The sequence below is a fragment of the Oncorhynchus kisutch genome, linkage group LG8 (assembly GCF_002021735.2).
Source record: "Oncorhynchus kisutch isolate 150728-3 linkage group LG8, Okis_V2, whole genome shotgun sequence".
Lineage (NCBI taxonomy): Eukaryota > Metazoa > Chordata > Actinopteri > Salmoniformes > Salmonidae > Oncorhynchus > Oncorhynchus kisutch.
This window is the reverse complement of record NC_034181.2, coordinates 19,799,679-19,815,147: the sequence shown is the minus strand read 5'-3', so window position 1 is coordinate 19,815,147 and position 15,469 is coordinate 19,799,679. Positions and strand designations below refer to the sequence as shown.

The 15,469-nt window shown below is 41.2% G+C and overlaps 1 protein-coding gene across 1 annotated transcript in view; it reads right to left on the bottom strand.

Annotated features, from left to right (window-relative positions):
* LOC109896103 (secreted frizzled-related protein 1) overlaps window positions 1–15,087 on the bottom strand; it is a 35,203-nt gene extending 20,116 nt beyond the window's left edge. The window contains exons 1-2 of the mRNA XM_020490345.2: window positions 14,288–15,087; window positions 5,022–5,102 (exon numbers count right to left, since the gene is read on the bottom strand). Coding sequence (XP_020345934.1) covers window positions 5,022–5,102; window positions 14,288–14,813 — 607 coding nt within the window. The 5' untranslated portion in view covers window positions 14,814–15,087. The remainder of the gene's footprint in view (window positions 1–5,021; window positions 5,103–14,287) is intronic.
* Between the last annotated feature and the right edge of the window lie 382 nt (window positions 15,088–15,469).

Below are 15,469 nucleotides of genomic sequence, written 5' to 3'. Positions count from 1 at the left end.
CTCAGATTCCTCCAGCTTGCTGCCCTGACTGAGGTAACCTATCAACTACACAGTCTGAAGTTAGTCAGAATGTACCTATACCAGGCCTAAGGTTATGCTGTGGTCTCTACAGTACATGTAAATATATGGGTATATACATGTACCCTTTATGTGAATAGTAGTGATAAAAAGTGATACATTCAGCATCCCTTGCTTGCCAGGCAGGCAGGATATTTCATAGTGAAAGCCTAGAGTAGTGCACTCAACTTATCGGTGTCTATTATAAGCTATCCCTCCCTCTTATCCATTTTGGTCTGACCAAAAGTGGCTTGATGAAAGCGTAATAATAGATTGGCTCACAAGTCACGACTGACATGACCAGATGCTTTGTTGAGGTCAAAACAGATCAAATCATGTCCTAATTGCTTTCACATTTTACTCATATCTCCCTCCTCTGACAAAAATGTATGACAGATCTTTCACACCATATAATAGTTGTTTTCGAGTCAAGCCCAACCTTGCATCAGTTTTAGGGCAAAATAAGAAGGGCTCAAGCCAGTTCGGAGGAACATCACGTCAGACAAATTATAATGAAAATCATCTAAATCTGCACAATGTTAATGCTTTAAAAAAAACATGACCTAATGTTTGTCCCTCCAGAAGTTTAATCAAGCTAAAACCATAGGTTACTGCTTGCATTATTGATTAACCTGTGGCAGCCATCTTAGAAGCCTGCTTTCTCATTTCTTTAGTCAATTAGAAGATCTCTAGGGAGCATAAACATTGCTTGTTTACATGTTGCCCAACCGGTAGAGCAAAGCAAAGTAAACTAACCACCATATAGCCCATGGCATTGCCACACTGCAAGAAGATCAGCTCATCAGCTCCTGACAGTGACCCAAATGTCACCCTATTACCTACATAGTGCACTACTTTTTAACAGAGCCTTTTGGGTCCTGGTCAAAAGTAGTGCACTTTATAGGGAATAGTGAGCCATTTGGGACATAAGCCCTGTTTTTTCTCATGGGAGTTGGGACTCTCCCTTTGTGGGCCACTCCTGCTGTGATTACATCTCATGGATGCAATAACAGTCTCATTTAACCGCCATTGTCAGCGGCCATGCTCAGTCTGCCTGGATAAACTCAGGCATCAAGCGTTAAAGAGATTATGACAAGAAATCAAAACAAAATCTATCTTAATCATAGATGAAACAGACCAATAATGTGCCACTCTCTCTTGGCAAACCAGGGAGGGTTTCTGAGGACAGAAAAGTGAGGCCCATCATTACAGTGTAACAATGGGACACTTCATTTAATAGACCTAACTTTGTATTAGCTGTTCCTGAGAACCACTCTGAAAGAAAACTTGTTTTTAATGCACAAAGTCTGTCTTCCCAACGTCTGCTGCTTGGAATTGATTTGGAAACCACCAAAAATGTGAGAGGCCAGCTACAAGCAATAATGAGGCACAGCATCCTGTAAACTTGTGCACATTCTCACTGCACACAATCAGTGTCTCAAGGTGGGTTGAATTTACAGTGTCCCTGCATGCGAGAACCTATCAATGCATTTTAATTGCATTCAAAAACAAAACATTCCAACAGCTGTTGCTTCTCTGCATTGACACCCTGTGGATAGAATGGCATAAAGACATGTCCATACATGTGACATCAGTCCCATGTGACATCAGACAGTCTGTGATATGGACCAATAGGAATTCAACTTTAAAGGACACCTTCAGAATACCAGACAGCAAAACAAACATACCGATTTACAGCTTTAAATACCTGCCAAATAAAGACTTTAGGGCCACAATTCGATAGTTACAGAATATTAGCCTTTAAATGTTTTTATTTATTTTTAGTCATAACTGTGATAATACATATTTAAAGCTATGAGAATTAAGCATCAGTTGTATGAGCAAGAAAACAAGTTCAACTGTACTTTTTCAGCTGTCAGCTCACTGGTCACCATAGCAGTACCCACTGGTAGCATGTGCTCCAGCAGGTATATATCACTGGTCACCCCCAAAGCCAATTCCTCCTTTGGCCGCCTTTGCAAAAATCACTGATGCTGGTTACTCATATCTCCCTCACTAACTTTAAGCATCAGCTGTCAAATCAAATCAAATCAAATTGTATTTGTCACATACACATGGTTAGCAGATGTTAATGCGAGTGTAGCGAAATGCTTGTGCTTCTAGTTCCGACAATGCAGTAATAACCAACGAGTAATCTAGCTAACAATTCCAAAACTACTACCTTATACACACAAGTGTAAAGGGATAAAAAATATGTACATAAAGATATATGAATGAGTGATGGTACAGAGCGGCATAGGCAAGATGCAGTAGATGGTATCGAGTACAGTATATACATATGAGATGAGTATGTAAACAAAGTGGCATAGTTTAAAGTGGCTAGTGATACATGTATTACATAAAGATGCAGTAGATGATATAGAGAACAGTATATACGTATACATATGAGATAAATAATGTAGGGTATGTAAACATTATATTAAGTAGCATTGTTTAAAGTGGCTAGTGATATATTTTACATCAATTCCCATCAATCCCCATTATTAAAGTGGCTGGATTTGAGTCAGTGTGTTGGCAGCAGCCACTCAATGTTAGTGGTGGCTGTTTAACAGTCTGATGGCCTTGAGATAGAAGCTGTTTTTCAGTCTCTCGGTCCCAGCTTTGATGCACCTGTACTGACTTGGCCTTCTGGATGATAGCGGGGTGAACAGGCAGTGGCTCAGGTGGTTGTTGTCCTTGATGATCTTTATGGCCTTCCTGTGACATCGGGTGGTGTAGGTGTCCTGGAGGGCAGGTAGTTTGCCCCCGGTGATGCGTTGTGCAGACCTCACTACCCTCTGGAGAGCCTTACGGTTGTGGGCGGAGCAGTTGCCGTACCAGGCGGTGATACAGCCCGACAGGATGCTCTCGATTGTGCATCTGTAGAAGTTTGTGAGTGCTTTTGGTGACAAGCCGAATTTCTTCAGCCTCCTGAGGTTGAAGAGGCGCTGCTGTGCCTTCTTCACGATGCTGTCTGTGTGGGTGGACCAATTCAGTTTGTCTGTGATGTGTACGCCGAGGAACTTAAAACTTGCTACCCTCTCCACTACTGTTCCATCGATGTGGATAGGGGGGTGTTCCCTCTGCTGTTTCCTGAAGTCCACAATCATCTCCTTAGTTTTGTTGACGTTGAGTGTGAGGTTATTTTCCTGACACCACACTCCGAGGGCCCTCACCTCCTCCCTGTAGGCCGTCTCGTCGTTGTTGGTAATCAAGCCTACCACTGTTGTGTCGTCCGCAAACTTGATGATTGAGTTGGAGGCGTGCATGGCCACGCAGTCGTGGGTGAACAGGGAGTACAGGAGAGGGCTCAGAACGCACCCTTGTGGGGCCCCAGTGTTGAGGATCAGCGGGGTGGAGATGTTGTTACCTACCCTCACCACCTGGGGGCGGCCCGTCAGGAAGTCCAGTACCCAGTTGCACAGGGCGGGGTCGAGACCCAGGGTGATGACGAGTTTGGCGAGTTTGGAGGGTACTATGGTGTTAAATGCTGAGCTGTAGTCGATGAACAGCATTCTCACATAGGTATTCCTCTTGTCCAGATGGGTTAGAGCAGCTTACAGATCATTGCACCTGTACATAGCCCAACTACCTCATCCCCATATTGTTATTTATTTTTTTTCTCCTTTGCACCCCAGTATCTCTACTTGCACATTCATCTTCTGCACATCTGTCACCAGTGTTTAATTGCTAAATTGTAATAATTTCGCCACTATGGCCTATTTATTTCCTTACCTCCCTAATCTTACCTCATTTGCACACACTGTATATAGACTTTGCTATTGTGTTATTGACTGTACGTTTGTTTATTCCACGTGTAATACTGTGTTGTTGTTTGTGTCGCACTGCTTTGCTTTATCTTGGCCAGGTCGCAGTTGTAAATGAGAACTTTGTTCTCAACTGGCCTACCTGGTTAAATAACGGTGAAATAAATAAAATACTCAGACAGAACAACTACCCTGAGCACTGTCTGAGAGTAGGCTCTGTGAAATGTTCAAAGCCACATCATTTCTCCGATAATGAACGTTTTTTTAAAACAATAATGTCCCATCCATCCAACAAGCATGAAATTGAGCAAATCTTCTTGAAAATGAAACTATTCTTTACTGAAAATATGCTTGGACCTTTGAAATGTAAAGCATGTTTATGCTCATTCATCACTATGCTAGTAAAGCAAGTTTATGCTCATTCATCACTATGCTAGTAAAGCATGTTTATGCTCGTTCATCACTATGCTAGTAAAGCAAGTGTATTCTCATTCATCACTATGCTAGTAAAGCAAGTGTATTCTCATTCATCGCTAGGCTAGTAAAGCATTTTTTTGCTATAGAGTAGTAGAAGAAGGTTGGTTTGTATTTTCTTCACCTTGTAAATCTACAGTCAGCTGGAACTAAATACATGAGCCTCTATGAGACTTAATGTCGAACTGATCCCTTTTTCTGTTTTTCTTACAGTTAATCTACATTAACTGGCTTTTCTTTTCAGAACCCTTCTGTTTCCAATAGACTGGTTAACCCCACTAAAGACCTCACTTTTAAGATCATACCAAGAGATGACTGTGCAGTGCTATGGGCCATCATCTATAGCTGAGATAAAGCAAGAGATAAAGCAAAAGGCAAGAGTTGGGAATGCATGTAAGTAAGAAAACCTAGTGCCAAGAGTGTCACTTTAACTTCTCTAAGCTTGATATGTAAATATCTTACTATGTACTTTGTCTACATAAGGTGGGTTGGAGGAAGGGATCATTAGGTCTGTCTGAGGCATATATTCCAGAGCTGTAAGGATAAACATACTGCTGTAGCCTACTGTATGTGGTTCCAGGTGTATAGGCTACTATCCTGTGGTGTTGGCAAACATGATCCACAGGTATGGTAGCCCATAGGAAAACATGTCATGACAAAACGTGTGTGTGCATGTGTATCATCGGTATGTAAATGGTAGTGTTAGGGTTAGGAGAAGCTTACCAAACTCGCTGGCACACATGTGCTCTAGAATGATGTCTGTTTTCATTTCATTGTCACATGGGGGACATATGGGGGAATAACCTGTGAAAAGGAGGGAGGAGAGACAGTCTATTTAGAGGGTAAGACATGTAGCACTGACACAGTAATCTACCAGTTAACATTGCTCTGAAAAAAATGGAACAAGACTGAAAGGATCAGCAGGAAATCCAGTATCCTCAAAACAGGATTTCTAGAATACCTACCAATTCAAACAGCTGTCAGGCAATACAACTGAATCCCTAACAGACGCAAGCATTGTTCACACCTCTATTTACTTCAACATCAGCTCATTTCCCATGGTAGTAACACTGTTTTACCACCTATCTCCCTGCCTGGGCTTCAAATCAGTCTTGCAGACAAAATCTTATGTAAACACCTACAGTACAGTTCAAAAGTTTGGGGTCACTTAGAAATGTTCTTGTTTTAAAAGAAAACCACTTTTTTTTGGTCCATTAAAATAACATCAAATTGATCAGAAATACAGTGTAGACATTGTTAATGATGTAAATGACTATTGCACCTGGAAACGGCTGATTTGTAATGGAATATCTGCATAGGCAAACAGAGGCCCATTATCAGCAACCATCACTCCTGTGTTCCAATGACACATTGTGTTAGCTAATCCAAGTTTATTATTTTAAAAGGCTAATTGATCATTAGAAACCCCTTTTGCAATTATGTTAGCACAGCTGAAAACTGTTGTCCTGATTAAAGAAGAAATAAAACTGGCCTAAAATAACGTACTTTACTCAGAAAAATAAACAGCCAATAAATCCACGCAGGGATAACAAACCCCAACACAAAAGACTAACACAAACCAGGAACAATCACGCACAAAACATAATGGGAACCAGAGGGTTAAATAGGGAAATAATAATAACGTAATGGTAACCAGGTGTGTACAAGACATAACAAATGGAAAAAGAACGTGGATCGGTGGCAGCTAGAAAGCTGGTGACGACGAACGCCGCCCGAACAAGGAGAGGCACCAACTTCGGCGGAAGTCTTGACACGAATGCACACACACACGCACACTAGTTACTATATAACCGTGTAACTTACGGTTATGGATGAAGACCGCCGTCATGAAAATAAAATAACCGTCATCAATAGTCTTTCTTTTTTTGGACAAACAGAAGACTGAAGACTGGTATTGTGGTATGCAATAATTTACATGATCATTTAGAATGTTCATTCAAATTATGCTAACTGATGTGGCTCATGCAATGGAATGTATTTTTGTAATGTCAGTTGAGTTGAATCAACAAATCACAGCACATACTGTATTCATGGGTACACTTACTGCTTTTACTTCCTGCTTTGCTCCTACGGGCACACTTGCAATGGCCGCCAGTCCAACCATTATGCCACCATTGACTTGAATGGGGACACCCCTTTATATTAATTATATTTCTATGGCAGCACATGCAGAGGAGAGGAGAAAATGTGATCATTTGGGTGGCCAATTATCATCATCCAAAATTCCATGACTGTCACAGCCCTAACGCACACACAGCCACGCACACACGCAGATACACATACAGTTGAAGTCGGAAGTTTACATACACTTAGGTTAGAGTCATTAAAATGTATTTTACAACCACTCCACAAATTTCTTGTTAACAAACTATAGTTTTGGCAAGTCGGTTAGGACATCTACTTTGTGTGTGACACAAGTTAAAAAACATTTTTTATGTTTACAGACATATTATTTCACTTATAATTCACTATATCACAATTCCAGGGGGACAGAAGTTAACATTCACTAAGTTGACTGTGCCTTTAAACAGCTTGGAAATTTCCACAAAATTATTTCATGGCTTTAGAAGCTTCTGATTGACTCAAATGATGTCAATTAGCTTATTGGAGATGTACCTGTGGATGTATTTCAAGGCATACCTTCAAACTCAGTGCCTCTTTGCTTGACATCATGGGAAAATCTAAAGAAATCAGCCAAGACCACAGAAAAAAAATTGTAGACCTCACAAGTCTCTTTAATCCTTGGGAACAATTTCCAAACGCCTGAAGGTACCATGTTCATCTGTACAAACAATAGTACGCAAGTATAAACACCATGGGACCACACAGCCGTCATACCACTCAGGAAGGAGACTCGTTCTGTCTCCTAGAGATGAACATACTTTGGTGCGAAAAGTGCAAATCAATCCCAGAACAACAGCAAAGGACCTTGTGAAGATGCTGGAGGAAACAGGTACAAAAGTATATATATATATATACACAGTAAAACGAGTCCTATATCGACATAACCTGAAAGGCCGCTCATCAAGGAAGAAGCCACTGCTCCAAAACCGCCATAAAAAAGCCAGACTACGGTTTGCAACTGCACATGGGGACAAAGATTGTACTTTCTGGAGAAATGTCCTCTGGTCTGATGAAACAAAAATAGAACTGTTTGGCCATAATAACCATTGTTATGTTTGAAGGAAAAAGGGGGAAGCTTGCACGCCGAGAACACCATCCCAACCGTGAAGCACGGTGGTGGCAGCATCATGTTTTGGGGGTGCTTTGCTGCAGGAGGGACTGGTGCACTTCATAAAATAGATGGCATCAAGAGAAAGTACAATTATGTGGATATATTGAAGCAACATCTCAAGACATCAGTCAGGAAGTTAAAGCTTGGTCGCAAATGGGTCTTCCAAATGGACAATGACCCCAAATATACTTCCAAAGTTGTGGCAAAATCGTTTAAGGACAACAAAGTCAAAGTATTGGAGTGGCCATCACAAAGCCCTGACCTCAATCCTATAGAAAATGTGTGGGCAGAACTGAAAAAGCGTTTGCGAGCAAGGAGGCCTACAAACCTGACTCAGTTACAGCAGCTCTGTCAGGAGGAGTGGGACAAAATTCACCCAACTTATTGTGGGAAGCTTGTGGAAGGCTACCCGAAACATTTGACCACAATTTAAATGCAATGCTACCAAATACAAATTGAGTGTATGTAAACTTCTGACCCCCTGGGAATGTGATGAAAGAAATTAAAGCTGAAATAAATCACTCTCTACTATTATTCTGACATTTCACATTCTTAAAATAAAATGGTGATCCTAACTGATCTAAGACATGGAATTTTTACTAGGATTAAATGTCAGGAATTGTGGAAAAACTGACTTTAAATGTAGTTTGCTAAGGTGTATGTGAACTTCCGACTTCAACTGTACATACACATTCCCTGTTACTTGAAACTTTTAAGGAAGATTCGGCCTTATTAATCACTGTCAGAACAGATTCTGAAGAAAAAGTATGTGAATCCTTTGGAATTACCCGGATTTCTCTATAAATTGGTCATCAAATTTTATCTGATCTGAATCTCAGTCTTGATGTTCATCAGTCCACGGTAAGATAAATATTTTATAAATGAAGAAAGCTCTGCAATGTTCCTATTCTCCCTAGGAGTGGCCGTCCTGCAACGATCTGCAAGAGCACAGCGCAGAATGCTCAATGAGGCTAAGAAAAATCATAGAGTGTCTGCTAAAGACTTACAGATATTTATTGAACATCCTAACATCTCTGTTGACGAGTCAACGATACGTAAAACACTAAACAAGAATGGTGTTCATGGGACCCTCCCATGAAACAAAAACATTGCTGCACATCTGAAGTTTGCAAAGGTGCATCTAGATGTTACACAGCGCTACTGTCAAAATATTCTGTGGACAGATGAAACTACAGTTGAGTTGTTTGGAAGGAACATACAACACTATGTGTGGAGAAAAAAAGGACAGCACACCACCATCAAAACCTCATCCCAACTGTAAAGTATGGTGGAGGGAGCATCATGGTTTGGGGCTGCTTTGCTTCCTCAGGGCCTGGACAGCTTGCCAACCTCTGACGGAAAAAGGAATTCCCAAGTCTATCAAGACATTTTTCAGGAGAATGTTAGGCTATCTGTCCGCCAATTGAAGCTTATCGGAAGTTGGGTGATGCAACAGGACAACGACCCAAAACACAGAAGTAAATCAACAACAGAATGGCTTCAACAGAAGAAAATATGCCTTCTCGAGTGGCCCCTGTCAGAGTCCTGACCTCAACCCAATTGAGATGCTGTGGCATGACCTCAAGAGAGCAGTTCACACTAGACATTCTAAGAATATTGCTGAACTGAAACAGTTTTGTAAAGAGGAATGGTCCAAAATTCCTCCTGACCATTGTGAAGGCCTGATCTGCAACTACAGAAAACGTTTGGTTGAGGTTATTGCTGCCAAAGTAGGGTCAAGCAGTTATTAAATCCAAGGGTTCACATACTTTTTCGACCCTGCACTGTGAATGTTTACATGGTATATTCAATAAAAACATGAAAACGTATCATTGTTTGTGTGTTATTAGTTTAAGTAGACTGTGTTTGTCTATTGTTGTGACCTCGGTTTATGACCAGTTTATGCAGAAATCCAGGTATTTCCAAAGGGTTCACATAGTCTTTCTTGCCACTGTATGCACTGACTGTGCAGATGGAGAGATGACTGAATGAAGCTGGAAAATCTTTCGATATTTATTTTCAGTTACAGGAGCCAAGTTACACATGAAATGTTTGGAATATTTTCACATTATGATTTAAAACAATGAACGATTGTGACTATATAGTGTAACAACTATGGATAGTGTCTTTGTCAAGTGATGTTCATGAAATTTCTGATAATAACTGTTCTGTTCTTTCTCAAACAACATTTGGAAGGCTGCAAGGTTTAACATCTAAACTCTAAACAAATGAACAGATGGTGAAATATAAATCAATACATATTAACACGCACGTATTCTGTTTTGTTGTGATTGCTAGTTGTCCATGATATGTGTTTCACAAAACCTTGTGAAAGTTACACCCAGGTGAAAAGAGCTTGTGAGAACAGGCACTGTTTACAGAGTCAGAGAGTCACTATTTTCTATTTCATCTGGTTTCTACTCTAAATCAATTACTGCTTGCTTCATACATGTTCAGCAGCAATGGAGAGGCTCTTTAAATGAAATACATGACCCACTGGGCAAAACCTGGTTGAATCAACGTTGTTTCCACATCATTTCAAGACAAAAAACTCAATGATGACGTTGAATAAACGTGGAAAACTAATTGGATTTGCAAAAAGTCGTCAACGTAAGGGCATGCGTTCCAAATGGCACCTTGTTCCATATGTAGTGCACTACTTTTGACGAGAGTCTTTGTGACACACATTGTGGATCTCTGTGTGGTCCCAAAGCTCCAACAGGAGACCTTTCTCAGGCTGCTGGGCTACTGCCCAAACAGCACACACACCACCATGTTGGCTCCACAAACACCACCATGTTGGCACCCCCTCAACCCAACACGTCCCAGTAACAGAGGGACTACCTCAGATATACAGTAAGTGCTGTGTAACTGCAGCACCATGGAGTGAGAAAGACCTCTTCATCGGGTGCTGGACTGTTAAGTCATCAGTCACCATATCAATGTAATCCTGCTGTAAGACGAGTCATTCATGTTCAGAATGGAGGAAATGTTTGAACACTAAGCTAACACTGTTTTGCAGCATGCATATGTTATACAATGTAGATCAAAACGTAAGGAGGTTGATGATGGAAAGTCCCTTTTAATTTATGAGCAAATCTGGATGAGGTGGTTGTACTTCCCCTTCTCTGGGACACCTCTAGTTAAAGAGCAGAGCAGAATTTCCAACTCATCCAGATTCCTGCCAGGGACACTGGTATGGCAATAAAATACTACAACCCATGTCAGGAACAAGAATTGTAGACACAATTTGTCCGTTCATTGTGAAAGGCCTTCTGTAAGCATTGATTTCTGTTGTAATTTCGTGATTTTTGTTTTGTTTGTTTACAAAACATATCTAAACCATTGTTACTACCAAGCTGTTGGGTAAATTTTGTCATTTTGACCACTGAAGCTGCATCCCAAATGGCACTCATTTCCCTTTATAGTGCACTACTTTTGACCAGAGCCCTAGACAGAAAGGCAGCATGGGTCTGAGGTCTTTTGGAGTTCACTGTAGCCTTGAAACACCGTTTATTACATTAGCAAAATTTACATGGCCTGTTTTTCATTTTTTTTTATCTCTCATTGTTGTTCCTCTGGTATTCACTCTTAGAAATACCACTGTATCTGCTCTTCAAATTAAGCTATAGGGTAATTCCACATTAACAACGTGATGCCGAGACTCAGATTCTTCACGTTAAAATGTATGTCAAACAAAAACCAATGATTGCAAAGTTAAACAAACCATACGACTATTTGCACAATGACTACTTTTAATAATTTATACTGACTATTTGACAAAAACACATTTACTTGGTAACAGAATGACAGCACAAACAGCACAAACTGTTGTTCTGTTACCAAGCTTTGCATCTGCACTGCTCTTCACCAGAAGCGGGCGGGCAGAGCAAAGCGAGGCGGTGGAAAGGGCGGGACAGGCAGAGCAGTGACTGTATGGATAGTCCATATCTCCAATCATCTTTCTTTATAGTGATGTGGTGTTTCCATAAGTGAATGAATTGGTCTAATTTACAGTGGCTTGCGACAGTAAGTAACCCTTGGCATTCTTCCCATTTTGTTGCCTTACAACCTGGAATTAAAATTGATTTTTGAGGGGGTTGTATCGTTTAATTCACACAACATGCCTAACACTTTGAAAATGCAAAATATGTTCTGTTGTGAAACAAACAAGAAATAAGACAAAAAACTAGAAAACTTGAGCGTGCATAACTATCCCCCCCCCCCCCCAAAGTCAATGCTTTGTAGAGCCACCTTTTGCAGAAATTACAGCTGCAAGTCTCTTGGGGTATGTCTCTAAAAGCTTGGCACATCTAGCCACTGGGATTTTTGCCCATTCTTCAAGGCAAAACTGCTCCAGCTCCTTCAAGTTGGATGGGTTACGCTGGTGTAGAGCAATCTTTAAGTCATACCACAGATTCTCAATCAGATTCTCAATTCTCGATTGAGGTCTGGACTTTAACTAGTCCATTCCAAGAAATGTAAATGTTTCCCCTTAAACCACTTGAGTGTTGCTTTAGCAGTATGTTTAGAGTCATTGTCCTGCTGGAAGATGAACCTCCGTTCCAGTCTCAAATCTCTGGAAGACTGAAACAGGTTTCCCTCAAGAATTTCCCCGTATTTAGCGCCATCTATCATTCCTTCAATTGTGACCAGTTTCCCAGACCCTGCCGATGAAAAACATCCCCACAGCATGATGCTGCCACCACCATGCTTCACTGTGGGCATGGTGTTCTCAGGGTGATGAGGTGTTGGGTTTGCGCCAGACATAGCGTTTTCCTTGTTAGCCAAAAAGCAACATTTGTGTCTCATCTGACCAGAGTACCTTCTTCCATATGTTTGGGGAGTCTCCCACATGCCTTTTGGTGAACACCAAATGCGTTTGCTTATTTTTCTTCTTTAAGCCATGTTTTTTTTCTTCTGGCCACTCTTCTGTAAAGCCCAGCTCTGTGGAGTGTACGGCTTAAACTGGTCATATGGACAGATACTCCAATCTCCACTGTGGAGCTTTGCAGCTCCTTCTGGGTTAGCTTTGGTCTCTTTGTTGCCTCTCTGATTAATGCCCTCCTTGCCTGGTCTGTGAGTTTTGGTTTGTGGCCCTCTCTTGGCAGGTTTGTTGTGGTGCCATATTCTTTCAAAAAAAAATTGAATGGATTTAATGGTGCTCTGTGGGATGTTCAAAGTTCGGTATTTTTGTATAATCCAACCCTGATATGCACTTCTCCACAACTTTGTCCCTGACCTGTTTGGAGAGCTCCTTGGTCTTCATGGTGCTGCTTGCTTGGTGGTGCCCCTTGCTTACTGGTGTTGCAGACTCTGGGGCCTTTCAGAACAGGTCTATATATACACTGAGATCATGTGATAGATCATGTGACACTTAAATCCACCTGTGTGCAATTATGTGACTTCCCAAAGGTATTTGGGTGCACCAGATCTTATTTAGGGGCTTCATAGCAAAGGCGGTGAATACATACGCACACACCCCTTTTCTGCTTTTTATTTTTTTCATTTTACGGCACCAATTTGGACTATTTTGTGTATGTCCATTACATGCAATCCAAATAAAAAGACAATTTAAAGTATAGGTTGTAATACAACAAAATAGGAAAAACGCCAAGGGGGATGAATACTTTTGCAAGGCACTGTAGCATGTACAGTATGGTAAAGACAACCAATCGCCTGCCTGCCCAGCTGGGTCATTACAATTCAAAACAATGCATTCTAAAATAAATGACACACTCAACTTTGGTGAGTTTAGGCCATAAATGTGTTTTTGTCAAATGTTCTGTTGAAATTGTTAAAAGTAGTCCCTAGGATTGTTTAACTTTGCAATCATTGGTTTTTGTTTAACATACATTATAAAGTTAAAAATTGGAGTCTCAGCATCACTCACTCTGTTACCGTGGAATTGCCCTATGCACCTTTCTTGGGAGTTCTAAAGGAAGAGGTCAGTAATTGAGAGGTGGTTATTAATAGATGTATTAGTTATTTGGCTGGACTCCCAGTATTCAACAAACACCTTGAAATTAATTGCTACCATCTGTTAAGGAGTTTTACAATATAACTTGTTTGTCAATAGCGAAAGAGAGGTTATCTCTTGGTAAAGACAGAAGCGTATATTGCTCTGAACTAATGAAGTAAATGCTTTACTATCTCACTCTTATATTCTTTGAGATAATCTAATCGAGAAATAATCTAAGCAGTCATGGGAAAAATGATCCCAAAAGGTTGGGAATGGTCATTTGCATGAGGTTTGAGATCAACAAACAGATTTTAACCCCTGAAACAACATTCTGCTGCCTGTAGAACTGCATGGGTGTTGATTCTCACACTTTGTCAAAGCAGTGACTGAGTGTTCTCAGTCAAGTACTGCAGCTATATGGTGTTCACATTAGTTTGTGTTCCCCAATCCAGATATTTGATAATGATTATTACAGATTATCATGTTTTATTCACAAAATTGATTCAAAAATGTTTATACAATTGAAAATAAATCATTATAAAAACTGCTTCCAAGTGAAGAATGTAATGTCAGTTGAACAATACAGCTTACAAACTCCTAGCCAACACCTCAGTTATTTAAGCATTATGCCAAGCAATGGCACAGTTTCAGATATGGTAGCAGGCTGAGAGATCTTGTAAATCACATAGGGATTTTCTATGTAATTATATATATAGACATGATGACAGGCATGATGCCTGCTGGTAGGTAGGTAAGTAGGTATAGCCTTACCTGTGGGCTTGGTAGCTTCAGTGGCGTTGGGTGCAGTCATGGCAATGCACACATCATCCTGGGGAAACTTGTCACAGGTGAGCATCTCAGGCCAGGGGAAGCCGAAGGACTCCATGATAGGGGTGCAGCCATCTCGTACAGCCTCACACAGCCAGCGGCAGGGGTATATGGGGCGCTCCAGGCACACTGGGGCAAACAGGGAGCAGAGGAACACCTGGGTACCCGGGTGGCAGCTCTTATGCACCAGGGGCACCCAGCTGCCCGCCTGCTGCTTCACCTCAGCCATAGTCTCATGCTCCAGTAGGTTAGGCAGCAGCATCTGGTTGTAGCCCACATTGTGGCACAGCCTCAGGTCCTCTGGGATATCCACACATTGAGGAGGCTTGCCATAGCTGCGGCCACCATTGTACAAGTCCGATTTCCAGCTCATGTATTCATACGCAGAGGCTCTGCTCGTAGACACCACTGCCATGGTCAAAGCCAGGGGGATGATTCTCCAACGGCACAAAGGTTCAATGGACCTCATTGTTCACAACAGAGGAGAGTCTACAGGATAAAAGTAAAATGCAACTCACTGGAGCTTTCAGTATAGAATAGAACAGACCTGCTTCAAGAGAAAAAATAAATGTAGAAACGCTCCAAGAGTCCAGTGGATAAATGTTCTCTGAATAGAAAGTTTCAGGTTTCAGTATAACTCCACTCCTGCCTCCTCTTGTTGCACCCCCGCTGTTCTGTTCCCTTCTGCAGGGACTGACTCACACAACCGCCTGTAAAGATAACTGCCTGGCGTATGGCAGCTTGGAAACAAGAGGAAATTGTGAAGTGTGCTTCGGCCAATCCGAAAGCGTCTGCGCCTTTTGGCACTCACATGTCAATCAAAGTGCTCAATTACCCACTGCGTAGAACACGGCTCAACTTTCCCTACCCCCTTCATTAGCCTTTCTCTTCCTTTGTCAAAACAAAGACCTTTTCTTGACACCAAACCAAAAAAAAAAATGTAATAGTGGGTCAAACGGACGCGCGCAATCAATTGACAGCCATTACGCACAGTAGCCTACATTTTTTTTAACGATTTTGGACAGTTATTTGGAGAATTATATTTGACAAGAAACAGTATTTAGTTCCAACGTCAATATGCAGAAATACTGTATGCTCAACAAATATAAGGAACTAGGCGAAAAA